Source organism: Bos grunniens, chromosome 15, assembly GCF_055505025.1.
Source record: "Bos grunniens cultivar Pamir isolate PY7600 chromosome 15, Bosgru_T2T1.0, whole genome shotgun sequence".
Lineage (NCBI taxonomy): Eukaryota > Metazoa > Chordata > Mammalia > Artiodactyla > Bovidae > Bos > Bos grunniens.
In genome coordinates, this window is record NC_141179.1 from 80742344 (window position 1) to 80769321 (window position 26978).

The window sequence follows — 26978 nt, forward strand, 5'->3', positions numbered from 1 at the left end:
TATGCAAGAAATGTTTCACAAGCACCTGGAAGAAGTAAAAGAGTCAATCAATGATGAATAATGCAATAACAGATCAAAAACACTCTAGAGAGAACCAACAGTAGAATAACTGAGGCAGAAGATAGGATTAGTGAGGTGGAAGACAGGATGATGGAAATAAATGAAGCAGAGAGGAGAAAAGAAAAAATAAATAAATAAAAGAAATGAGGACAACTTCAAAGACCTCTGGGACAGTATCAAATGCCCCAACATTCAAATCATAGGAGTCCCAGAAGAACACAATAAGAAAGGTCATGAGAAATACTTGAGGAGACAATAGTTGAAAAGTTCCCTAAAATGGTGAAGGAAATAGCTATCCGAGTCCAAGAAACCAAGCAAGTCCAAACAGGATAAACCCAAGGAGAAACACACCAAGGCACATATTAATCAAATTAAGATCAAACACAAAGAATGAATATTATCTTTCAATAGAAACTCTTCAGGCCAGAAGGGAATGGCAGGACATACTTAAAGTGATGAAAGAGAAAAGGCTACAACCCAGAATACTGTACTCAGCAAGGATCTCATCCAAATATGAAGGAGAAATCAAAAGCTTTACAGACAAGCAAAAGTTGAGATAATTCAGCAGCACCAAACAAGCTCTCCAACAAACGCTAAAGGATCTTCTCTAGACAGGAAACACAGAAAGGGTGTATAAACTCGAAACCAAAACAACAAAGTAAATTGAAATGGAATCATACTTATTAATAATTACCTTAAATGTAAATGGTTTGAATGCCCTAACCAAAAGACAAAGACTGGCTGAATGGATACAAAAACAAGACCCCTATATATGCTGTCTACAAGAGACCCACCTCAAACCAAGGGACACATACAGACTGAAAGTCAAGGGCTGGAAAAAGATTTCATGCAAGTAGAGACCAAAAGAAAGCAGGAGTAGCAATACTCATATCAGATAAAATCGACTTTGAAATAAAGGCTGTGAAAAAAGACAAAGAAGGACACTACATAATGATCAAAAGATCAATCCAAGAAGAAAATATAACAATTATAAATATATATGCACCCAACATGGAGAAGGCAATGGCATCCCACTCCAGTACTCTTGCTTGGAAAATCCCATGGACGGAGGAGCCTGGTAGGCTGCAGTCCATGGGGTCGCTAAGAGTCAGACGCAACTGAGCGACTTCACTTTCACCTTTCACTTTCATGCATTGGAGAAGGAAATGGCAACCCACTCCGGTGTTCTTGCCTGGAGAATCCCAGGGATGGCTGAGCCTGGCGGGCTGCTATCTATGGGGTCGCACAGGTTTGGACACGACTGAAGCGACTTAGCAGCAGCAGCAGCAGCATGCACCCAACATAGGCACACCACAATATGTAAGGCAAATGCTAACAAGTATGAAAGCAGAAATTAACAGTAACACAATAATAGTGGAAGAGTGTAATACCCCACTTATACCTATGGATAAATCAACTTAACATAAAACTAGCAAGGAAACACAAACTTTAAATGATACAAGGGACCAGTTAGACCTAATTGATATCTATAGAACGTTTCATCCCCCCCAAAAATGAAGTTCACCTTTTTCTCAAGTGCACATGGAACCTTCTCCAGGACAGATCACATCCTGGCCATAAATCTACCCTTGGTAAATTCCAAAAAATGGAAATCATTTCAAGCCTCTTTTCTGATCACAATGTGGTAAGATTAGATGTCAACTACGGGGGGGGGGGGGGAACTATTAAAAATGCAAACACATGGAGGCTAAACAACACACTTCTGAATAACCAACAAATCACAGAAGAAATTTTAAAAAAAAGAAATAAAAATATGCATAGAAACTAATTAAAATGAAAACACAACCCAAAACCTATGGGATTCAGTGAAAGCAGTGCTAACGGGAAGGTTCATAGCAATACAAGCTTACTGCAAGAAACAAGATAAAAATCAAATAAAAACCTAACTCTACACATAGATCAACTAGAAAAAGAAGAAATGAAGAACCCCAGGGTTAGTAGAAAGGAACAACTCATAAAAATTAGGGCAGAAATAAACAGGGGAAAAAAAAGAAAGAAAGAAAACTATATCTAAAATCAACAAAGCTAAAAGCTGGTTCTTGAGAAGATAAATAAAATAGCCAAACCATTAGCCAGACTCATCCAGAAAAAAACGGAGAAGAATCAAATCAACAAAATTAGAAATTAAAATGGAGATATCACAACAGACAACACAGAAATACGAAGGATCATAAGAAACTACTATCAGCAACTATATGCCAATAAAGTGGACAAACCGCAAGAAATGGGCAAATTCTTAGAAAAGTATAACTTTACAAAACTGACCAAGGAAGAAATAGAAAATCTTAACATACCTATCACAAGCACAGAAATTGAAACTATAATCAGAAATCTTCCAACAAACAAAAGCCCAGGACCAGACAGCTTCACAGCTGCATTTTACTGAAAAATTCTACCATTCTACCATTTAGAGAAGAGCTAACACCTATCTTCCAGAAAATTGCAGAGGAAGGTAAACTTCCAAACTCATTCTATGAGGCCACCATCACCCTAATACCGAAACCAAATAAAGATGCCACAAAAAAAGAAAACTACAAGCCAATATCACTGATGAACATAGATGCAAAAATCCTTAACAAAAGTCTAGCAAACAGAATCCAACAACACATTAAAAAGATCATACACCATGACCAAGCGGGCTTTATCCCAGGAACGCAAGGATTCTTCAATATTTAAAGATCAATCAATGTGATATACATTAACAAATTGAAAGATAAAAACCATATGATTATTTCAATAGATGCTGAGAAATCCTTTGACAAAATTCAACATCCATTTACGATAACAATTCTCCAGAAAGCATTCATAGAAGTAACATACCTCAGCAACATAATAAAAGCAATATATGATAAACCCACAACTAACATTATCCTCAATGGTGAAAGATAGAAAACATTTCCCCTAAAGTCAGGAACAAGACAAGGGTGCCCACTCTCACCACTACTATTCAACATAGTTTTGGAAGTTTTAGCCACAGCAGAAGAAAAGAAATGAAATCCAGATTGGAAAAGAGGTAAAACTCTCCCTGTTTGTAGATGACATGATCCTCTACATAGAAAATCCTAAAGACTCCACCAAAAAATTACTAGAGTTAATCAATGAATATAGTAAAATTGCAGGATATAAAATTAACACACAGAAATCCTTTGCATTCCTATACACTAACAATGAGTAAACAGAAAGAGAAATTAAGGAAACAATTCCATTCACCATTGCAACAAAAAGAATAAAATACTTAGGAGTAAATCTACCTATGGGGAAAAAAAAAAGACCCATATATAGAAAACTATAAAACATTGATGAACAAAATCAAAGATGACACAAATAGATGGAGAAATATACCATGTTCATGGATTGGAAGAATCGATATAGTGAAAATCAGTATACTACCCAAAACAATCTGTAGATTCAATGCAATCCGTATCAAGCTACCAATGGTATTTTTCAGAGAACTGGAATAAATAATTTTGCAATTTGTATGGAAATACAAAAACCTTGAATAGTGAAAGCAATCTTGAGAAAGAAGAATGGAACTGGAGGAATCAACCTGCCTAACTTCAGACTATACTACAAAGCTACAGTCATCAAGACAGTATAGTACTGGCACAAAGACAGAAATATAGATCAATGGAACAAAATAGAAAGCCCAGAGATAAATCTACAGATTTTATCTTTGACAAAGGTGGCAAGAATATACAATGAATAAAAAACAATCTGTTTAACAAGTGGTGCTGGGGAAACTGGTCAACTACTTGTTAAAAAAAAAAAAAAAAAGAATGAAACTAGAACACTTTCTAACACCATACACAAAAATAAACTCAAAATGGACTAAAGATCTAAATGTAAGACCAGAAACTATAAGACTCCTAGAGGAAAACATAGGCAGAACACTCTGTGACATAAATCACAGCAGGATCCTCTATGACCTACCTCCCAGATTTATGGAAATAAAAGCAAAAATAAACAAGTGGGACCTAATTAAAAGCTTGTGCACAACAAAGGAAGGTGAAAAGATAGCCTTCAGAATGGGAGAAAATAATAGCAAAGGAAGCAACTGACAAAGAATTCATCTCAAAAATATACAAGCAGCTTCTGCAGTTCAATTCTAGAAAAATAAACGACCCAGTTAAGAAATGGACCGAAGAACTAAACAGACATTTCTCCAAAGAAAACATACAGATGGCTAATACACACATGAAAAGATATTCAACATCACTCATTATCAGAGAAATGCAAATCAAAACCACAATGACGTACCATCTCACGTCAGTCAGAATGGCTGCTGTCAAAAAGTCTACAAACAACAAATGCTGAAGAGGGTGCTGAAGAGGGTGCACAGAAAGTGGCAAAGATGATGGATGCCAATTCCATAATTAGGCAATATAAAATTGTGACTTTTGTCTTGCCAGTAGTATCTCTTTCTCTCTGGATTTGAGATAAGCAGATATATTGTGAGTTTCCTTAGGAAGATACCCGTGACAATGAACTGTGTGTGGACACAATCAGGAGCCACCAAGAAACTGAAGTCAATGAGGTACCATCTCACTCTGGTTAGAATGGCTGCTATCAAAAAGTCTACGAACAATAAATGCTGGAGAGGGTGTAGAGAAAAAGGAAAGCTCTTACACTGTTGGTGGGAATGCAGACTAGTACAGCCACTATAGAGAACACTGTGGAGATTCCTTTAAAAAATGGGAATAGAACTACCAAATGAACCAGTAATGCCATTACTGGGCATACACACCAAGAAAACCAGAATTGAAAGAGACACGTGTACCCTGATGTTCACTGCAGCACTGTTTGCAACAGCCAGGACATGGAAGCAACCTACATGTTCATCGGCAGATGAGTGGATAAGAAAGCTGTGGTACATATACACAATGGAACATTACTCAGCTATTATAAATAATGCATTTGAATCAGTTCTAATGAGGTGGATGAAACTGGAGCCTATTATACAGAGTGAAGTAAGTCCAAAGAAAAACACCAATACAGTATATTAATGCACATATATATGGAATTTAGAAAGATGGTAACCATGACCCTCTGTGCAAGACAGAGACACAGATGTAAAGAACAGACTTTTGAACTCTGTGGGAGAAGGCAAGGGTGGGATGATCTGAGATAATAGCTTTGAAACACGTATATTATTATTATTTTTTTGAATCACGTATATTATTGAAAGGTTGTTATTGACCCACGAAAAGATGCCAGGATTCTTGGCCTCTGGAGGAGAATTCAACCCAGGGCCAGAGATGAGGCTTGATCACTCAGAGTTTTTGTGTAACAAAGTTTTATTAAAGTATAAAGGAGATAGAGAAAGCTTCTGACACAGGCATCAGAAGGGAGCCAAAAGAGTACCCCCCTGCTAAGTCAGACACAACTGAGCAACTGAACTGAACTGAACTGAGCAGTCTGTTAATGAAAGAAAAGAATGTCTTAAAAGTCAGAATGGCACCAGGCCCCTCATCCATAAGATGCATTTTGGGATAATCTTGGCACCAGAAGATTCATCCTGGGACATAAAACCATTGACTTGAATCTTGTAGAAGGGCAGATTACCATACAAATAGTTTCGTTTACATAGATTCACTTCATTTCGGTTCAGTCACTCAGTCGTGTCTGACTCTTTGCAATCCCATGAATAGCAGCACGCCAGGCCTCCCTGTCCATCACCAACTCCCGGAGTTCACTCAAACTCATGTCCATTGAGTTGGTGATGCCATCCAGCCATCTCATCCTCTGTCGTCCCCTTCTCCTCCTGCCTCCAATCCCTACCAGCATCAGGGTCTTTTCCAATGAGTCAACTCTTTGCATGAGGTGGCCAAAGTATTGGAGTTTCAGCTTCAGCATCATTCCTTCCAAAGAACACCCAGGGCTGATCTCCTTCAGAACGGACTGGTTGGATCTCCTTGCAGTCCAAGGGACTCTCAAGAGTCTTCTCCAGCACCACAGCTCAAAAGCATCAATTCTTTGGCACTCAGCTTTCTTCACAGTCAGAGGAACAATATCTGAATATAACATACTGGTTTGTCAAGTAGATTCTGAGCTATTAGGCGGAACCAACTTGAAGACAAAGTCTGGGGTAAATGCATAGTACATTAGCATAGCTTAAGACAAACATTTCCATAAGAAAAATGCATTGGATTAACTCAAGGTTTGAGAATGGTTAACTTCAGGTGAAACCAAATGTCATTATGGCAACACAGTATTTTAAGAGAAACCTTTTACATTTGTATAGAGAAGGAAAAAAAATATTGCTTGTGTGTTTCCTCCTGCCGCTCAAGAGAGATAAAAATGTCTGACACTTGCAGCCTATTTCCTCCGTTTGGAAATCCCTAGCCTTCCTAATTGTTACCCTCTCGTTATCATATGTGAAAGAGATCACCAGTCCAGGTTCAATGCATGAGACAGGGTGCTCAGGGCTGGTGCACTGGGATGACCCAGAGGGATGGGATGGGGAGAGAGGTGGGAGGTGAGTTCAGGATGGGCAACACATGTACACTCATGGCTGATTATGTCAATGTATGGCAAAACCCACTACAATATTATAAAGTAATTAGCCTCCAATTAAAATAAATTAATTAAAAAATACAGGGAAAATATTACATTTTATATATTTTGGTATTTCTTTGTTTTTCTACAATTAATATGTTCAATTATTTTTGTAACTAAGTTAGTGTGATTTAATTGTTAATATTAACTGCATTAAAAGTGGTGTTCACCGAAAATAGTATCTTTGAAATGTAAACCTTATACTATCAAATGAAACTCAAGATTTATATATAGCACATGATTCCAATTTTGCTTTATCAATTATAATAATATATGTACATAATATTATTGAGAAGCAATATTTAAAAATACAAAGAGAATTCATTCATTGGTTTAGAACACATAACTCATAAAAGTTATTTCTTCACATCTGTTTTTATTTTCTAGTCATTTATAATGAATATGTATGTTTTATAATCTGAAAAATATATTCATAAAATATGGTCAAAATAAATCTTCCACATATCAAAATTGCCTGCTTTACATGGAACAACAAGACAGTTCTATTATATTACCCACAAATTATCCTGAGGACATGTAGAAGAAATTCACATTAGCTGTTATTAGTTATCTTGCTCTCATTACAATCACCATGATCATTTATAGCAATAGACTGGTCAATTCATCACCCCCAACATCCCATCCAGTATTTGTTGTATAATAAGTGGTTTATTAATACACACACAGAGAAGACAAAGAAACATCAATGAAGACATAAACTACATATTTATAGTGAGTAGAAAATATTCTTTTTGTGAAATTATTTTCTGTTTTTAAAACAAGTGTATCAATTACTAAATGAAATTGGCAATAGTTTAAAAAAAAATAAGCGGTTTAGCTGAGTTCTTCAGGCGGTTCTAGTGCTAAAGGAACCCCCCTGCCAAAGCAGGAGAGGCAAGAGATGCGGCTTTGATCCCTGGGTTAGGAAGGTCCTCTGGAGGAGGCATGGCACCCTACTCCAGTATTCTTGCCTGGAGAATCCCATGGTCAGAGGAGCCTGGTGGGCTACAGTCCACAAGGTCACAAAGAGTCAGACACAACTGAAGTAACTTATCATGCACACAAAAGAGGTGTAGCCACTTCAATATGAATTTGAAAGAGAGAGAATATAAAATCAAATTGCCTTTGTGCTACTAAATGGCTGAATGACTTTGGGTAGACCCTAAGGATCTCCCTGTGCCTAACAAAGTAAAGCTTATAAATGGAGATGATCATTTTCTCACTAGTTCATTTGTTAGGATTTAATGCATAATGACATAAAAGTGAGAACTCAAATATAATGGTGTTACTTATGATTATTTTCATACATGTTGATGTATACTCTCAAGAATTTCTGAGGTAAGTTTCACACAAAGACTTACAGAGTACGAAAACATAAATCACAAATAGAGGTCAATAATTAGAATATTAAAAAATGAGAGACTCCAAATAGGTCAACCATTGGATTAAGAATTGCAAAGACTGAGTTTAAATTTGGGTCCTAAAAGCCACAGTGGTTTTCAAGACTACAAAATTTAGGCAAAATGTTAAGTACTTTACAATGATTTTAAAACACATTTTCAAACTGGATATAAATCTTGACATCAGAATATTCTGTTGGCTAAGGGTGAAACACAGCTCTTTGCTTAAACAAAAGAAGAGATTGCTATATGTCATGTCCCAATGTCTAAATGATTTGATCCTCAAAAAAAAAAAAAAAAAAAAGGAACCTGGAGTTCTATCACAGAGTTCTGTGTTACTCATTTCTAATCTCTATAACACAAAGTTGTTATGGACACTTAGTCATATCAAGTGAACAGATGTTTAAACTGCAATTTTATGAAAGATTTCTCTTAATCATTTGCTGCATGGCTTGGATCACATCCTTGTTCCTCATACTGTAGATCAATGGGTTCAACATTGGGCTCAAAAAACTATAAAAGACTGCAAATATTTTAGACTCCTTTACAGACTTCTCAGTTGGAGGCCTCAAGTACATGCAGAAGAGGGTTCCATAAAATAGAGTGACTATTGCCAGGTGGGAACCACAGGTAGAAAAGGCTTTGTGCCTGCCTTCCACAGAATGGATCTCCAAGATAGATGCAATGATGAAAACATAAGACAGGAGAATGATGAACAAAGAGCTCGAGAGAGTGAAACCAGCAACCACAAACATTGCCATCTTTTTGACATAGGTGTCAGAGCAGGCCAACATTATCAGAGGAGGATCAGCACAGTAGAAATGGTTGATCTCAAGGGAGTTACAGAAGGACAAGTGAAAGGTCAGCAGTGCCTGAGAGAGACCATTGAAGAATCCACAAGTATAAGGGACTGTGACTAGAAAGATGCAAACGTCCTTGGACATCCTGGTGCTGTAATATAGAGGGCTGCAGATGGCTACATAGCGGTCCAAGGCCATTGAAGCAAGGAGATAAAACTCAGTGATCACCAGGGCAATGAAGAGAAGGCACTGTGTGAAGCATCCAGCATAGGAGATGGTCTTCTGGTCTGAGAGGAAATTGTGCAGCATATTTGGAGTAACATTGGAGGAATAGCAAAGGTCTACAAAGGAGAGGTGGCTGAGGAAGAAGTACATGGGGGTCTGGAGGTGGGGATTGGTCCTGATCAGCATGATCATGCCCAGATTCCCTGCCAGTGTGACTAGGTAGATCACCAGGAACACCCCAAACAGGGCCTTCTGTAGCACTGGGTCATCTGTGAGTCCCAGGAGAATGAATTCAGTCACTGCAGTGTGGTTAGGGGAAGACATATTCTCATCCCTTAAAAACTGAAAGTGGTAAAGTGAAGAATTCTATCTGATCCTGATTATGCATTTATTCCATTCTTTTGTCATTTACTTTTGACCTATCTCTCTATAAGGAAATTACTCTTCTCAACCAATGCATCAGAGCATCTATGTAAATATTTGCACCTTATCTCTTTGAGATATATTTTTCTATATATATACTGGAAGCACACACTCACAAACTCACACATTCTCTTTCTCCTTCTTATTTGTAAATCTTGTATACACATATACAATTAAACCTGTTTTCTTGGAAAACTCCATATTCAGTATTTTTTTTTTTCAAATTCTGTGAAAAAGAAAGCCAAAAGAATGAAAACCAGGTCTGGAAAGCAGCAGGTCAGTGGCATCATTCAAATGGACAAATGAAGGATGCCGAGTTTCTATGGTCCCTGCACCTCTGATACACTATTGTTTTTGACACACATTAGAAGACATGTTCAATCCAGCATTTTCTCCTGAAACCCATATTATCTAGCTTAAATTCATTCAGAAGACATTTAATTAGTAGATGCATCTCTTGACATATGGCTAAGAAGGTACAGAATGAAGAATTGTTCTTTCTGCTTTTTAAATTCACCCACTCATTATTTATGGAGGCATTTTTTTTTTTCTATTCTAGCTTCTGGGGTTACATGAGTGAGCAAATTACCTATCCCGGTGAACCATATATTGTAAGAGAGGTAACAGATATTTAGCACATAGACAAACGTTTACCGCAGTGTGTCACTTAGAAGAAAACACTATGAGGAAAATTAAAGGTGGAGTGCTTTTAGATGGCCATTCAAAGAAAATCTGAGGGGGCAGAATTTGAACAGTAAATAAAGAATTCAAATACCTGAAGAGGAATTTGTTTCCATTATTTTTTAAAACTGACACACCTCTGAATATATTTGTTTAGGAAAACACATCAGGATAATATTTAAATGTAGACTTAGCTCCCAGCTGGAATTATCATTTCTGGTTTTTGTTTTTGTTTTTTTGGGAAAGTAAGATATGACTGGAAGCATTATGCCTCAAGAATCTCACCTTAAGGCTTTTTAAATTTAGTTTTCACATACACATCAGAAAAGCCTGTATATAATACTTGATTTTTCAGAGATGCCATGAAATATTAACATTTGAATAGAAAGTATATATGATGAAAATAATTTTTTCAGTACTGGTGAGAATATTAATTTTCACACAAAATAAAAAACATATTTTTAGTGAACAAATGTAGAAAATGACTTACGTGTAAAACTGAATTACTATATTTTCTAAAACAGGTGGGAAGATTTATAGTGTTTCTTAGGAATATTCCCTAGAGTATTTTTTTTTAATTCTTATAATCCAATTAAGATAGATTTTGTTCCCTCAAGGGCATAACCTTAATTTCATGTTTTGAGATCTTTAATTTTCCTTCAAGACCAAAATCTGTATGCAACATCTTTGTATGCTGCTTTATACTATGTGGCTGAAATCTTAGGCAAAAATAAAGAAGTTCACCATCACTTTTAATAGTATGAATGGACAAAAATATGGTTGGATGAATTTTGCATTTTTTGTGTCTAAAAGTGACTGAGAACCAGGATCATTCATAAAATTGATGTATCACAAAATTGGTGATTTAAGAGGAAAGGTCAAATATGAGTAAAGAATATCTGAATGTTGTTTGATACTGCATTTGTTAGAGAATAAAGGAATCCATAGATGGTCTCAGTAGCCTCTATCTTTCAGGGCATTGATAACTCCAGCCAATTCAATCAAAGGAATTAAAGTAGAGTCTCATTAAGACAAGAGAGGCATCTCTGATTGTTTTAGATTTCCAAATACTGGGTTATAGTCTGAGAAATCAGTCAGTGAAATAAAGCTGTATATCATTATAAAAATGTATATTGTCATCAACTTAGCACATTAGGAGAGATTTGAGCATAATGGTGTATTTTTCAGATTGGGGTCAAAAATATTTATTTATCCCAACATTTTCTGTTTTACCTTGATTCCTTGAACAAATTAAATAAAATTTTAAAGTGTAAAATCCTAAATATTCCCATGAAATAAAATTTTCTTATATGATTGTAAGGCTAATTGTAGAATAGTAGAGCTCTTATTTCCTGACCCCTTAATGTAAAGATTCCTTATCTTGCATAAAGATACTTGAAGGTTTGACCCTTCTTTAAGCTGAATATCAGCACTGGTTTCCTAAAGTACTTATATATGTATGTAAGTACATTCTGATATGGGCTTCCCTGGTGGCTCAGATAATAAAGAATCTGCCTGCCAAGCAGGAAACACTGGCTCAAGCCCTGAGTTAGGAAGATCCCCTGGAGAAGGAAATGGCAACCCACTCCAGTGTTCTTGCCTGGAGAATCCCATGGACAGAGGAGCCTGGTGGGCTACAGTCCATGGGCACACAAGAGTTGGACAGGACTCAGTGATTAAACCATCACCACCACTACATCCTGATATACTTTAATATAGAATAATGTTGTAATAATCATAATATTTACAAACAGATTTTTCCAAGAAGAGGTAGGACTAACTCAGTAGCAATTGAACAAGTAAGAAAAAAGTAGTGAATTAACTCTGGAAAGGCAAAATAACAATACTTTTCAGTATGGGATCATTTGATCAAAAGTTCATGCATAAGAAGTAAATGCTTATTTATTTTACATGTATAACAACAAATAATACTGGAGGGCACAGAATTTACCTATCTACCATTGATACTGGTTAAAAGAAGGATTTTCAGCATTCTTATTTTATTTTCCTAGAAAGCCTTCAGGAGATTCTATTTAATTTATATTTGAAGACACAAATGCCTTAGTTAATATCACTCTGCTTCAATTGCAATGACCAGTTGACACGTGTCTGCTAAAAGAACACATAATTGTTTTAGCTACACAAATGTCAAACAGTCAGATAATTGAAACTATCCCACTGACTCTGCTATTTGTGTTCTTATGATTATTTAATTCACTATATTTTTGGTTATGGCAGATTCAATAATATACTGGAAGTTCTAATCTATGTAATAAAAGTGTATTGATTGAAAGGGGAAAAAAATAAAAGCATCCTATTCATAGATCGCTTAATAGTTTATATGCTGCTGCTGCTGCTAAGTCGCTTCAGTCGTGTCTGACTCTGTGCGACCCCAGAGACAGCAGCCCACCAGGTTCCCCCGTCCCTGGGATTCTCCAGGCAAGAACACTGGAGTGGGTTGCCATTTCCTTCTCCAGTGCATGAAAGTGAAAAGTGAAAGTGAAGTCGCTCAGTCGTGTCCGACTCTTAGCGACCCCATGGACTGCAGCCCACCAGGCTCCTCTGTCCATGGGATTCTCCAGGCAAGAGTACTGGAGTGGGGTGCCATTGCCTTCTCCGAATAGTTTATATAGAATCTCCTTTTAAGATACACAAATAAAATGTTAACTAGATTTATTGTGGTGATCATTAAGTTGTACATCCCATTTTTTAATATGCAGAAGAAAAGCTAAGCCTACATAGTGGAAGGTCACAAGGTAAAGATCAATATGCATAGATTATTTATATTGTTATGTAAAAGCCAACCATAACTAGAAAACAAATGCTTCTATATATCACTTGGAGAAGGCAATGGCACCCCACTCCAGTACTCTTGCCTGGAAAATCCCATGGATGGAAGAGCCTGGTACGCTGCAGTCCATGGGGTCGCTAAGAGTCGGACACTACTGAGCGACTTCACTTTCACTTTTCACTTTCATGCATTGGAGAAAGAAATGGCAACCCACTCCAGTGTTCTTGCCTGGAGAATCCCAGGGATGGGGGAGCCTGGTGGGCTGCCGTCTATGGGGTCACACAGAGTCGGACACGACTGAAGTGACTTAGCAGCAGCATATATCACTTATAATAACATCAAAAGAGTAAGCCACTTAAAAATGATTTTTTTATAAAACTTCAAGAGTTACATACTGATAACCACAAAACATTGCATGCATAGAGAAATTAAAGGAGACTTAAATAATGGAGAGATATATCTTCCTTGTGGATTGTAATATTCAGTAGTTTTAAGTCCAATATTTTTAAGTTACCAATTTGTCTAAAATTGATCAATGGTTTTAATGCCAGTTCAGCTTGCTTATTTTTAATAGACAAACTGATTCTAAGGTATATAGTGATTATTTAAAAAAAAACATTCTTAAATTATCCAAAACAATTTTGAGACAGAAGAAAAATCTTTAAATGATTTACACTATCTAATTTTAAGAGTTAGTAAGGAACTACAGCACTCAAAACAATAAATTTAGCTACTCTGAACAAGATATTTTCAATATGGGTGAAACGGCTTTATATTGGAAGGAGATGTTATCTAGGACTTCCAAAGCTAAAGAGAAGTCAAAGTTTCAAAGGACAAGGTTTGCCTCACTTCAAACCTTCAAAGGATTGACTGACTCTCTTGTTAGGGGCTAATGTAGCTCAAGGCTTCAATTGAAGCCAATGCTCATTTACCACTTTGAAAATTCTAGGGCCCTTATGAAGTATGCTAAATCTACTCTGCCTCTGCTCTATAAATAAAACAACAGTGTAAGATGATAGCACATCTGCTTACAACATGCTGCTGCTGCTACGTTGCTTCAGTCGTGTCCAGCTCTGTGCTACACTATGGACTGTCGCCTGCCAGGCTTCCTCTGTCCATGGGATTCTCCAGGCAGGAATACTGGAGTTGGTTGCCATGCCTACTCCAGGGGAATCTTCCCGACTTAAAGTTTGAACCCACGTCTCTTGTATCTCCTGCATTGACAGGCGAGTTCTTTACCACTAGTGCCGCCTGAGAAGCATGGTTCACTAAATATTTTAAGCTCACTGTTGAGATCTACTGCTCAGAAAAAAATAAAATAAAAGGAAGAAAATAAGATTTCTTTTTAAAGTACTATTACTTATTGACAATGCACCTGTTCACCCAAGAGTTCTAATGGAGATGTACAACAAGATATGTGCTGTTTTTATGCCTGCTAACACAACAGAGCAATCACATTCCCCATCCATTCTGCAGCCTACAGATCAAGATATCATTTCAACTTTCAGATGTTATTATTTTAAAAATATGTTTTGTAAGGTTATGGCTGTTGTAGTTAGTGATTTCTTTGATATCTGGGCAAAGGAAATTGAAAGCTTCCAGAATGGATTCATTATTGTGAATGCCATTAAGAACATTCATGATCCATTTGGAAGACGTAAAAATACTAACATTAACAGGATTTGGGGTAAGTTGTATCCCACCTTCATGAATGACTTTGAGGAGTTCAAAATTTCAGTGGAGAGAGTAGCTGCAGATGTTGTGGAAATAGTAAGAGAACCTTATTAGAAGTAGAGAGTGAAGATGTGACTGAATTGCTGCAATCTCAGGATAAAACTTTAGTGGATGAGGACTTGCTTCTTGTGGATGTGCAAAGCATATCGTTTCTTGAGATGGAATCACTGCTGATGAAAAATGTTGTACAGATTGTTGACATGACAACAAAAAAATTAGAATATTACATAAACTTAGTTGATAAAGCAGTGACAGCCTTTGAGAGTATCAATTTGAGCTTTCAAAGTTCTGCTGTGGGTAAAATGCTGTGGAACAGCATTACATGCTACAGGCAAATCTTCTGTGACAATGTCAATTGATGTAGCAAACTTCATTGCTGCATTAGTCCACATTTTGAGCAACTGCCACCCTGAGCAGTCAGCAGTCATCAGCAGTAAAGCAATATCCTTCACCAGTAAAATGATTGTAACTCACTGAAGACTAGATTTTAATAAAGTATTTTAACTAAAATATATACGCTTTACACATAATGCTGTTGCATACTTAATAGACTATAATATAATATAAATATAACTGTTACATGAGCTGGGAAACCAAAAAATTGTGTAATTTGCTTTATTATGCCATTTATGTATTGCAGTGGTCTAGAACAAAGCCTACACTATATTTTAGGTATGTCTATTTTGGGTTTTATGCTTCTAAATAGGGAGTTGAACTATGATAATTTGTTTTTTCAAGCATATACGTTCTCTGGAATAAATGAGATTTATATAGAGCAATCATATTCCTGAGGATGCTTGGAATATTTGGTCCAATTCCACTAGTAGAAAAAAAAAGCAAAAACAAAACAGGAAACCTCGTGACAGAATGACATGGAGCCAGAGTAAACACATGTGGATTTGACCATTTCTAAGTTCCCTCTGAGCCCTAACAGCCCACGCTTTGGCAATTCTAAGTACAGAAGCAAAAAGAGAATGTTTTAAAAAGGGCTGGTACACTGGGATGACTCAGAGGGATGGTACGGGGAGGGGGGTTCAGGATTGGGAACACGTATACACTCATGGCAGATTCATGTTGATGTATGGCAAAACTAATACAATATTGTAAAGTAATTAGCCTCCAATTAAAATATATAAATTTAAATTAAAAAATTTTTTGCCAAAGGAAGTTTTGACCTCCTTATTTCTCAGACTTATCCTCTCAGATGAGAGGATTTAACATGAGAATGACCACCATATAAAACACAGACAGCACTTGGTCTTGAGTATCTGGAGGTCCAGATACTTGAGTATCTGGAGGTCCATTGAGTTTCTGGAGCTGGGGTGCAGATACATGAACAGGATTGTGCCAGAGAAGATGGTGACCACCATCAGGTGGGACGCACAGGTGGAGAAGGTTTTGTGCCTCCATCAGCAGAGCGGATCCTCACGACAGCAGTGAGGATGCAGAGATAGGAAGTGAGAATGGTCAGGAGGCAGCTCAGCTCATTAAAACTGGCAAAAGCAAGAATGACAGCTTCATTGACACGAGTGTCTGAACAAGTGAGTTTCAGGAGGGGTGGAATGTCACAGAAAAAGTGGTTGATGACACTGGAGTGGCAGAAAGGCAGCTGGAAGGTGAGGCAATGTGAATGGCAGCATTTATGAAGCCAGTGAGGTATGTGGTCAACACCAGTAGGACGTTAAGTTGGGGGGGGACACAGTGGCCGTGTAAAGGCGAGGTTTGCAGATGGCCACATAATGGTCATAGGACATCACGGTCAACAGGAATCCCTCAATGCCAGCAAAAGAACCAAAACAGAAGAACTGAGTGGCACATTCATTGAATGAAATGACTGAGTTCTCTGCCCAGAAATTTATGAGCATTTTAGGGGCAATGACAGAAGAGTAACAGAAGTCAACAAGGGACAGGTTACTGAGGAAAAAATACATTAGCATGTGGAGATGTGAGTCAATCTTGATTAAGAGGATCATGCCAAGATTTCCAAACACAGTGATCATACAGATGACTAGAAATACCATAAAAAGAAGACTGTAGCTCTGGATGATCGCTGAACCCCAGGAGAATAAATTCAGTCACTGTCGAATGGTTGCTCATCCCTTTGTCTCAGAATGGATGATTTGCTTGCTGAGATAAGAAAGAAATTGGTGATATAAATTATGAAAAAAAAAGAAAATCAAACAGTTTATTCTCTACTATAGAATTACTTCTAAAATGTCCAAAGAACATGTGTATTAATGCTTTTTATTTTTTTAACTGCAGAACAACAAAAAGATTTCTTAAGTGAACTCAGCAACTTTTATTTTAAAATGAGCATTTATCCATGCATGTGTGAAATTGTTGATAATCAGCCCCTGCTTGTCTATATCTTACCTTACCTCCCCAAGTTTTTCACCTCTTCCGTTGACATTTTTGCCTTCACTGTCTATCATCCAGTTCCTTTACATTCTCTTTGGCAATGAAATGTAAGACATACTTGGATATATAATAAATACTTTCTGAATTCAGTTTGGTTTTTTCCTGTTTTCTCTTAAGCCCACTCTAATCAAATTTTCACTCCATCACTCCACAGAAATTGTTCTTGTCGAGGTTATTAGGGTTCTTTATGCTGCTAAATTCAGTGGTCAATTCTCAATCTTCATCTTTTTGATCTATTGATAATATTTGGCAGAGTTAATTGCTAACTACTCCCTGAAAAACTATCATCTCTTGTCTCCCAGGACACACCATTCTGAGTTTTCCTCCTACCATATGGGCTGCTCCTTCTCAGCCTTCTTTGTTTATTCCTCTTTTCTCTGACTGTTAAGATTGGAGTAGCTCAGAACTCATTTTGTGTTCTTCTTCTATTTTTTTTTCCTATTTACACTCTACCTTCATGATCTTATTCAGTCTCATGACTATAAATACTATCTATATATTTACAACTCCTGAATTTATTTCAGCCCCGACCTCTTTCCCAAATCCTAGACTTATAATGCAATCACTTACTCACATTTTCATACTAATATCAAATAATGACTCAACCTAACTCAAAGCTGATTTGCTCATGTCTTCCTTTAATTTTCCCAAACATAACATTCTCTGTCTCAAGTCAGTGACAACTCTCTACTTCCATGTGTTCAAATAAAGAATAAATACAGGCAAATAAATATTAAAGAAATTGTTCTTTTCTTTCTCACATACTATGTAACTAGTCTATCAGATAATCATGTTGTCTCTATTTTTGAAATGTCTACGTCAACAAGCCAACTTTATTTATTTCTACCATTAAGGCTCAAGTCAACATCATCTTTCACCTAGATTACTACAATAGTCCTTTAACTGACCGTTCTTTCTCTAAAATCAGTTAAATTCCACCCTATAAAATACCACTTAAAAAAATTCACAGCCATTTTGTAGATCTCTACTTTATACATATAAATATATATACATCTATCTATATGATATAAATTATATCCTATATGACATATATGATCATATATGTGTGTATGTGTTTACATATGTTTATGTATATAGATATATAGATATATAGATAAAGGCTGACAATTGCAGTAGTTTCTCAAAGTGTGCATATAAGAGCATAAAATAATTTTATTTAATGTACTACACAGTGTATTAAATATGCCAAGTGCCTTGGCACTCTTTCTGCACAAAATTAATTAAATTTCCCTGCTTCATACATGAGAAGGCAATGGCAACCCATTCCAGTGCTCTTGCCTGGAAAATCCCATGGACAGAGGAGCCTAGTGGGCTGCAGTCCATGGGGTCGCACAGAGTCAGACAAGACTGAAGCGACTTAGCAGCAGCAGCTTCATACACACACAAAAACACACATATATACACAGAGAGATGCATGTGTACATGTGTGTTTGTATGTGTATGAATAGGTTGAATATTCTATAAAGTCCTCATCTCTTATTAGTTGTCCTAAACTTCTTTCTTCTAAAAAAAAAATTGTGTTAGTTTAGTTGCTAACCTTCAATTCAGTGTTTCAGACATTGCAATTTAGAGACATAGTGTTTTTAACATTTTTATTTATTGATCTTAATTGGAGGATAAGTACTTTACAATATTGTGATGGTTTTTGCCTACATCAATATGAATTTGCCATAGGCACATGTGTGTCCCCTCCATGCTGAGGCTCCCTCCCTGTCAACCCTATCCCTCCAGGTTGTCACAGAGCACTGAGAGGCTTTTGTCTTAATTCCTTGAATGCTTTTTGAATCCTCTTTGAAGCTTTCTATATCTAACCAGTTAGAGATAAATCAAATCATCTTACCTGCTGTCCTTAAGACATACTCACTGAAAGTAGTGGTGTTTATAAGTTTAGTTTTATTTATTGCTTTTTGGAGGAATACAATTTTTTTCCCCTACAGTGTGAAATTTATAGCTTTGATGAAAATGGAAGTGGCCTAAGGAACTCAGCTGTGACAGACTTAAGATATGGTTAATTAATTCAACAAAGAATATAAGATGCTACTTCTGAATTTGAGGCTGAGGGTCAGATTATTAAGGTTGTGATGATGCTCTTGAGATTTAATCATCTTTGCAAAACACTAAAAAAATGAAAGCCTGAAATATACTAACCCAAAATTAAGACATCCACTTTTTTTTCACTGAGATAATTGAACTATTTTCTCCCCAGGGAGTCACTTATACCTTTGTGAATAAGTTAGGCATTTGAAGTACAAAATGTATTTTATGGTCTTAAGACTCCATTGTGAATAACACTGAATTAAATTAAATGATATAAAATTTATTAGGTCTTGCCTCAAAAATTCACAATTCCACTGAAAATATAATCCATACTCATATCTATTTTAATAGGCAAGAATACTGGAATGAGTTACCATAATCTACTCCAATTGATCCATCACTCCCGAAACACCTTCCTGAAATTTCAGTTTTTTCTCTCTTTTTATTTGCTTACTCTGTTCCATGTATAATTTGTTCCCTTACTATTCTTTTAACAAACCAAGGAGGATCTCACCTCAGGGCCTTTGATTCACCACAGATATTCATGCAATGTTATTCCTATGCAGGACTTGCTCAAATGTTATTTCCACAGGTTGCTCTACTCCCATACAACCCTTTTCTCTCACTTTAATTTATTTAAAGCACAACTCTTATCCATGTCACACACATGCATCCCACACAAACAGGAGCAAATGCCTGTGCACACATGCATACACACTTTGCTGTTGACAATAAAGTCTTCCTCACTCAAAAACAAGTTTAATGAAATCAATAATTTTGTTTTCTCACGTGGTGTATCTTCAGCATGTGTTATCTGCTGAATACATTTTTCCACTAATGTCCTTGAGAGAAACGTTGGTTAATAATTAAAAGTGGAATTAACAGGAGATTGGAGGGTTGTTCCTGGGGGATAAGATGAGTTACCTCCTCCTTTGTGGTCTCTAACAAACCTTTTGGGGATGAAGTGGTCTCATTTGGAACATTGGTATTCCACCTTCAGGTCTGTAGTGGAGACTGGGATGGAAAGACATAGGAAACAGACATTTAGCCGATTTGAAATTATTTCTTCAACATATCATCTCATGAAAGACAGTTTTTTCCCTGTTGTTCCAACATTGACAGCCCTGACCCCACTACAATGAGCAATAAATAAATAATTGTGTTTGATAACTGTTTATTGAAAATTATGTGAAACTTTGGCTGGGCTACAGATAAAAAGTTAGAACACTTTGACTTTGAGATTACTACACTTAAATATTTCAGTTAATTCACAAAGTCAGTAAACTATACCCCTATTATTGCTATGGCATCCTTGTTATTAAACAGCTAAGACTTTCTTCTATAGTATTTGTTACTATTGACATCCATGTGAATGGAAGAGTGTTACTATTTACAATAGATGCTGTGATATACTACCCAGATTGGACTTTCAGTATTGAAGTATTTACTTCCCCAGCTTCCTAGGGCATCGACAGCTCACACCTCATAGCTGAGCTCTACTCTTGGAATATCCCTGCTGAAAGGCATTGTCATTCTGAAAGTTAGACTGCTTCCAGTGGGTGACCCATATCTAAAGCAGGTTATTATGGAGGTATAAATACCTGTTCAAATTTGAAACATCTCTGAGAAGGATAACCTCAGCTCCAGATCTCCACATGGAACTGGCTGAATACTCTGTTGCAATTTCATCACAAATTAGTTTCTTCTACCCAATCCGTTTTCCCTTACTTCTTTATCAGTATTGTTTCTGGGAACACTATCCAGTAAATTTCCTAAATACAAATATCTGTCTCAGAGTCTATTTTCCAATATCCAATCAAAGTCATATATATATATATATATATATATATATATATATATATATATATAATTAAGAGTGAAAAAGCTCAAATTTGACATTGAGATTTAAATCTAGGCCAGCCAATTCCAAGTATTTTGATATTTTGCCAGACACTGCCTTCCTTCACTGTATTGATTCATACTATAGGCTAATAAATACACATTTAGGACACCAGGAATTTAAGAATGCATCTCATTTTACACAATATACTTTAACACAGAAAAACAGTTCAAGCAATTAGACAATACAATTAACATGAAAACATTCTTATTCCACATAATAGGGTGATATGTAACATGGCTTCACAGTATCTGTTGCTGTAAGATCTTCTTTAAGGCCCCTTTCACATCCTTATTTTTCAAACTGTAGATGAGGGGATTTCGCATAGGGATCACTACCGTATAAAAGACAGAGACAATCTTGTCCTGCTCCATTGAGTAGCTAGTCTTAGGACGCGAGTACATGAAGAAAATAGTCCCAAAGAATATGGTGAGAGGCACAGGTGGAGAAGGCTCTGTGCCTGCCCTTCAAGGAGGTCATCCTCAAGATGGCAATGAGGATGCATAGGTAGGAAGTGAGGACGATCATAACACAGCCAATGACAGTAACACTGGAGAAAGCCATGATCACGATGCCATTGATGCGGGTATCAGAGCAAGAGAGTTTGAGCAGGGTTGGTGTATCACAGTAGAAATGATTGGTCTTATTTGAGCCACAAAAGGACAACTTGAAAGTCATTCCTGTGTGTATGGCTACATTTACAAAACCTGCTAGGAATGAGGTAGCTGCTAGCAAGAAGCAAATTCTCCCAGACATGAGAACTGGATACAGCAAAGGGTTCCAAATGGCTACGTAGAGGTCATATGCCATCGTAGCTAACAAGAAGCACTCAGTCCCCAGGAAGGAGCCAAAGAAATAGAACTGGGCAGCACACCCAGTAAAAGAATTGGCCTTGCTCTCAGCCACAAGGTTCACCAGCATCTTAGGAGTGACAGAAGAAGAGTAAGAGGCATCAACAAAGGAGAGACTGCTGAGAAAAAAGTACATGGGGGTGTGGAGACAAGGATCCATCTTAATTAACACAATCACCCCCAAATTACCCACCACGGTTGCCATATAGATCAACAGAAATAATCCAAAGAGGACGACCTGTAGCTCTGAATTGTCTGAGAGTCCTAAGAGGATAAATGCTGTCACTTCTGTTTGATTCCTGGTTTGCATCTCTTTCATATATCTGACACGGGCTGCAATAAGAGAAAAGATGGAACATGCTATTTGGTCAGATGAATACATGACTTTTGGGGTTCCCTGCTGGCTCTATGGTAAATGAGCTCGCCAATACAGGAGCTTCAAGTTACATCCTTGGGTGGGGAAGATCCCCTGGAGAAGGAAATGGCAACCCACCCCAGTATTTTTGCCTAGAACATTCCATGAACAGAGGAGACTCATGGTGAAGCTGAAATGCCAATACTTTGGCCACCTGATGCGAAGAACTGACTCATTGGAAAAGACCCTGAGTCTGGAAAAGATTGAAGGCAGGAGGAGAAGTGGATGAAAGAGGAGGAGATGGTTGGAAGGCATCACCGACTCAATGGGCATGTGTTTGAGCAAGCTCCAGGAGTTGGTGATGGACAAGGAAGCCCGGTGTGCTGCAGTCCATGTCGCAAACAGACATGACTAAGCGACTGTATGGATGTGAGAGTTGGACTGTGAAGAAAGCTGAGTGCCGAAGAATTGATGCTTTTGAACTATGGTGCTGGAGAAGACTCTTGAGAGTCCCTTGGACTTCAAGGAGATCCAACCAGTCCATTCTAAAGGAGATCAGCCCTGGGTGTTCTTTGGAAGGACTGATGCTGAAGCTGAAACTCCAATACTTTGGCCACCTCATGCAAAGAGTTGACTCATTGGAAAAGACCCTGATGCTGGGAGGGACTGGGGGCAGGAGGAAAAGGGGACGACAGAGGATGAGATGGCTGAATGGCATCACCGACTCGATGCACATGAGTTTGGGTGAACTCTGGAAGTTGGTGATGGACAAGGAGGCCTGGTGTGCTGCAATTCATGGGGTTGCAAAGAGTCAGACATGACTGAGCGACTGAACTGAACTGAACGGAAGCGACTGAACTGAATTAATATCAATCTTTTTTAAAAAAAAAAAAACTTAAAACAGAAGATCAAAGTAACTCAGCACCTGTGCTAATATTGATGTTAAAGGATCTACTGAGCACAGCTTGAGGGAAGGGTGGCAGGATCTGGTTCCATTCTTACAGACACCACTGTACAAGAAGTGCCTAGTCATGCTCAAATCTGCTCAGTTTCCACTGGGACAGGGACTCAATACTCCAATAAGTAAAAAGCCTGGCATTTTTATACAGTACTGTAATACTTTCAATGTATCACTGCACCCATTATCTTATCTAAACCTCACCACAATTCAGTGAGGGAGATAATCAAGAATAAGCCCATGAGTATTAAGAAGATAATCTTTTTTTTTATTTTATTTTTAAACTTTACATAATTGTATTAGTTTTGCCAAATATCAAAATGAATCCGCCACAAGTATACATGTGTTCCCCATTCTGAACCCTCCTCCCTCCCTCTCCCCATACCATCCCTCTGAATGGCATTGAAACATGTAAAATATCATGTAAGAAACGAGTTGCCAGTCCAGGTTAGATGCAAGATACTGGATGCTTGGGGCTAGTGCACTGGGATGACCCAGAAGATAATCTTTCGTTAGGTGAGGTCAGTGAAGTATAGGAATGTCTCAGCTAATCAGTGGTGAATGCTGGATAGAGCATAGGTCTCCTGATGCCACATTATTTTTTTCCTCAAAACTACACTGCCCCTCTTCTGATTTCACTTGGCAGATATTCAGCCTAGGTCCTTGTCCTTGGACTAAAGCTAGTTTGAATTTCACAGAAGAGCATCTTCAGCAGGTATTAAAAAGAAGGAAAGGGTCTTTTCCTCTCATCTTCAACATGAAAGCTTCCATGAGAGTACTTTTCCATCAGAAATAGCAGAGAGAATAAAATGCTCTAGAAACGTGTGTGTGTGTGTTAGGCACATAAAGAAAGGCAACAATGTGTAAAAATAGCAAGTACTAAATTAGGTGACTCATTCCCTATGAGCTACAAGCTCTGTGTTAAGTATGTTTCCTGCATTATTTTATTTAAATTCTATGAGGTAGGTGGTATTATAGTCCTCTTTTTGCACATGAGAAATGAGAGGTACAAAAGATTGGTGACTGCTGCTCAGAGTCCCATAGATCGCCTATGGATGTCTAATTTACATCCAGTCAGTGAAGTTCTCCTTCTCTTAACATTCAAGGTCATTTATAAGGACCTTGTCAATAATAGGTGTGAGCACTAATATACATAGATGTTGATATTGTAATTCTCAGAACTGTATTAATACATTAGAATCCATTTACCTACATTAGGAAAAAAAAAGTGTATATCTCCTAAAAAGAAAATAGAGTGGCTGAAAACTGCCTTTTTCAGAACTCACTCTCATTAATTTGTCTTTTAGCAAAATACCATTTATTTTACATCTAGCATTGTAAATTACATGCCTCATTCTCTCATCTTCCTTAGCAAATACATTTCTTGTTCTTATGAAATATACTCTTTCCCCCAACTGAGAGTTTGCAGTCAACCATTTAGTCCAGAGATTCTTCATCTGGGTTTTCAATTTCTAAGAGTTTGTGAAAATAATAGTAAGATTTCCTTAAAATCTCAGGTGTTTAAAAAAGCATTCAAGTCATATATTATTTATTCTTCTTAGCTTTCTCCTAAAGACTAAGAAATTTTGTGTTGATAAAAATGGACAGAGCAGTTATTTAACATACTTTCTTAGTCATTTAGTATTCTTGGAACCTTGGGTCTGTGGGTAATTGGAGAAATTAACAAGATGGTGAATTTTTCTTGAGATCAGTAAGCTACATGGTACACAACTTTAATATTTTTTTCTTACCTTTCTTAATTGGTTGACTTCTACTTGATCCCTTTGCTTGTTCTTATCCAATGCCCAAATTCACCAGAAAAAGAAAATCAGGAGGCAAGAAAACATAAAAACTTTTTAGAAAAGTTTCCTCTAATTGTCCCAGGTTAAACAGTAGACACAGTTGTAAAGGACTTTAGACACCAACCATTACAGAGATGAGAAAACTGAAACACTTATACCTTTCCTGTCATTAGAGAATCTCTCACATTCAGCAGAGACTGAGTCCTCCTTATTTTTACTTTTCCTTTAAGGTAAGAATACCAATGTGTTAAAATGTAAAATACATTTCAAAATATAGAATACATTGCTGCAGTATATTTGTAATACTGTTTGCAGCTATTTCCAGTTGGAGAGTCCCTAGACCAGAGTCTGGAGTAAGCATCCTGACATTTTAAATAGGATATATTTCTTGTTCTTATGGCTCTGGGGACTGTGTTCCCCATGTCATCTCATTTTAATATACTTGTTTTTTTTTTTCCCCTCTGCAACTAAGGGACTCACATGTCTGTTTCATGTTCCTCTCCTTTACCCTTGGGATACCTGGGGCTAAATAGAATGAATTTTCAGATGAGTAGTCCTAACCACTGTTTTGATTTTTTTTTTTTTTTGATTCATTGCTTCATTGCTATGTCAGACTTTCACTAATTGTCATGAGCAGGGACTGCTCTCTCACTGCAGTACTTCTCATTATGCAGGCTTCTCGTTATTGTGGTCTTTTGTTGCAGCACATGGGCTCTGGTGTTTGGGCTTCAGTAGTTGTAGCTCACAGTCTCCAGGGTGCTGAGTGCTGAGGCATAGGCTTAGTAGCTCCAGCACCAGGTCTTTCTGGCATGTGGGATCTTCCCAGACCAGGGATCTGAACCCATGTCCCCTACACTGGCAGGCAGATTCCTAATCACTGAAACACCAGGGAAGCCCCGCTAATCACCATTAAACACCCTTTTATTGTCATCCCAACAGTTAGTGGTCTAGTCCCCTTGGGAGCATTACAAGTATCCACAAAAGAGCAGGTTAGTTCAATCTCTGATCTTGCCTTTTATAAGGACTTTGGGTACATAGGGGAAATTATGCTACCTGACTCACTGTAATGGACTAATTGAGGGAGGTAAAGGATCCATATGCAGAGTATATGCAGAGTACATCATGAGAAACGCTGGACTGGAAGAAACACAAGCTGGAATCAAGATTGCCGGGAGAAATATCAATAACCTCAGATATGCAGATGACACCACCCTTATGACAGAAAGTGAAGAGGAACTAAAAAGCCTCTTGATGAAATTGAAAGTGGAGAGTGAAAAAGTTGGCTTAAAGCTCAACATTCAGAAAACAAAGATCATGGCATCCAGTCCCATCACTTCATGGGAAATAGATGGGGAAACAGTGGAAACAGTGTCAGACTTTATTTTTTTGAGCTCCAAAATCACTGCAGATGGTGACTGCAGCCATGAAATTAAAAGACACTTACTCCTTGAAGAAAAGTTATGACCAACCTAGATAGCATATTCAAAAGCAGAGACATTACTTTGCCAACAAAGGTCGGTCTAGTCAAGGCTATGGTTTTTCCAGTGATCATGTATGGATGTGAGAGTTGGACTGTGAAGAAGGCTGAGTGCTGAAGAATTGATGCTTTTGAACTGTGGTGTTGGAGAAGACTCTTGAGAGTCCTTTGGACTGCAAGGAGATCCAACCAGTCCATTCTAAAGGAGATCAGCCCTGGGATTTCTTTGGAAGGAATGATGCTGAAGCTGAAACTCCAGTACTTCGGCCACTTCATGCGAAGAGTTGACTCATTGGAAAAGACTCTGATGCTGGGAGGAATTGGGAGCAGGAGGACCTGCCCCCATCGACCTGACTCGATGGATGTGAGTCTGAGTGAACTCCGGGAGATGGTGATGAACAAGGGAGGCCTGGCATCCTGCGATTCATGGGGTCTCAAAAAGTCGGACATGACTGAGCGACTGAACTGA

The 26978-nt window shown here is 37.5% G+C and overlaps 2 protein-coding genes and 1 pseudogene across 2 annotated transcripts; all 3 read right to left on the bottom strand.

Moving 5' to 3' along the window:
* Positions 1-8436: 8436 nt before the first annotated feature.
* On the bottom strand, positions 8437-9417 carry LOC147358732 (olfactory receptor 5M10-like). The gene has a single exon (XM_086342131.1). It carries the CDS (start codon positions 9383-9385, stop codon positions 8453-8455), a length of 933 nt encoding a protein of 310 aa, XP_086198257.1. The 5' UTR covers positions 9386-9417; the 3' UTR covers positions 8437-8452.
* Positions 9418-15890: 6473 nt separating this feature from the next.
* LOC147358733 (olfactory receptor 5AP2-like) lies at positions 15891-16980 on the bottom strand (annotated as a pseudogene).
* A 4328-nt stretch (positions 16981-21308) lies between these two features.
* LOC147358734 (olfactory receptor 5AP2-like) lies at positions 21309-22239 on the bottom strand. The gene is given in 2 exon segments (XM_086342133.1): positions 21309-21498; positions 21500-22239. Coding segments are annotated over 2 exon segments (927 nt in total). The 5' UTR covers positions 22237-22239.
* Between the last annotated feature and the right edge of the window lie 4739 nt (positions 22240-26978).

What these genes read in the sequence shown, in the direction of transcription:
- LOC147358732 (XM_086342131.1), bottom strand. Translation starts at nt 9,385, where the DNA reads ATGTCTTCCCCTAACCACACTGCAGTGACTGAATTCATTCTCCTGGGA.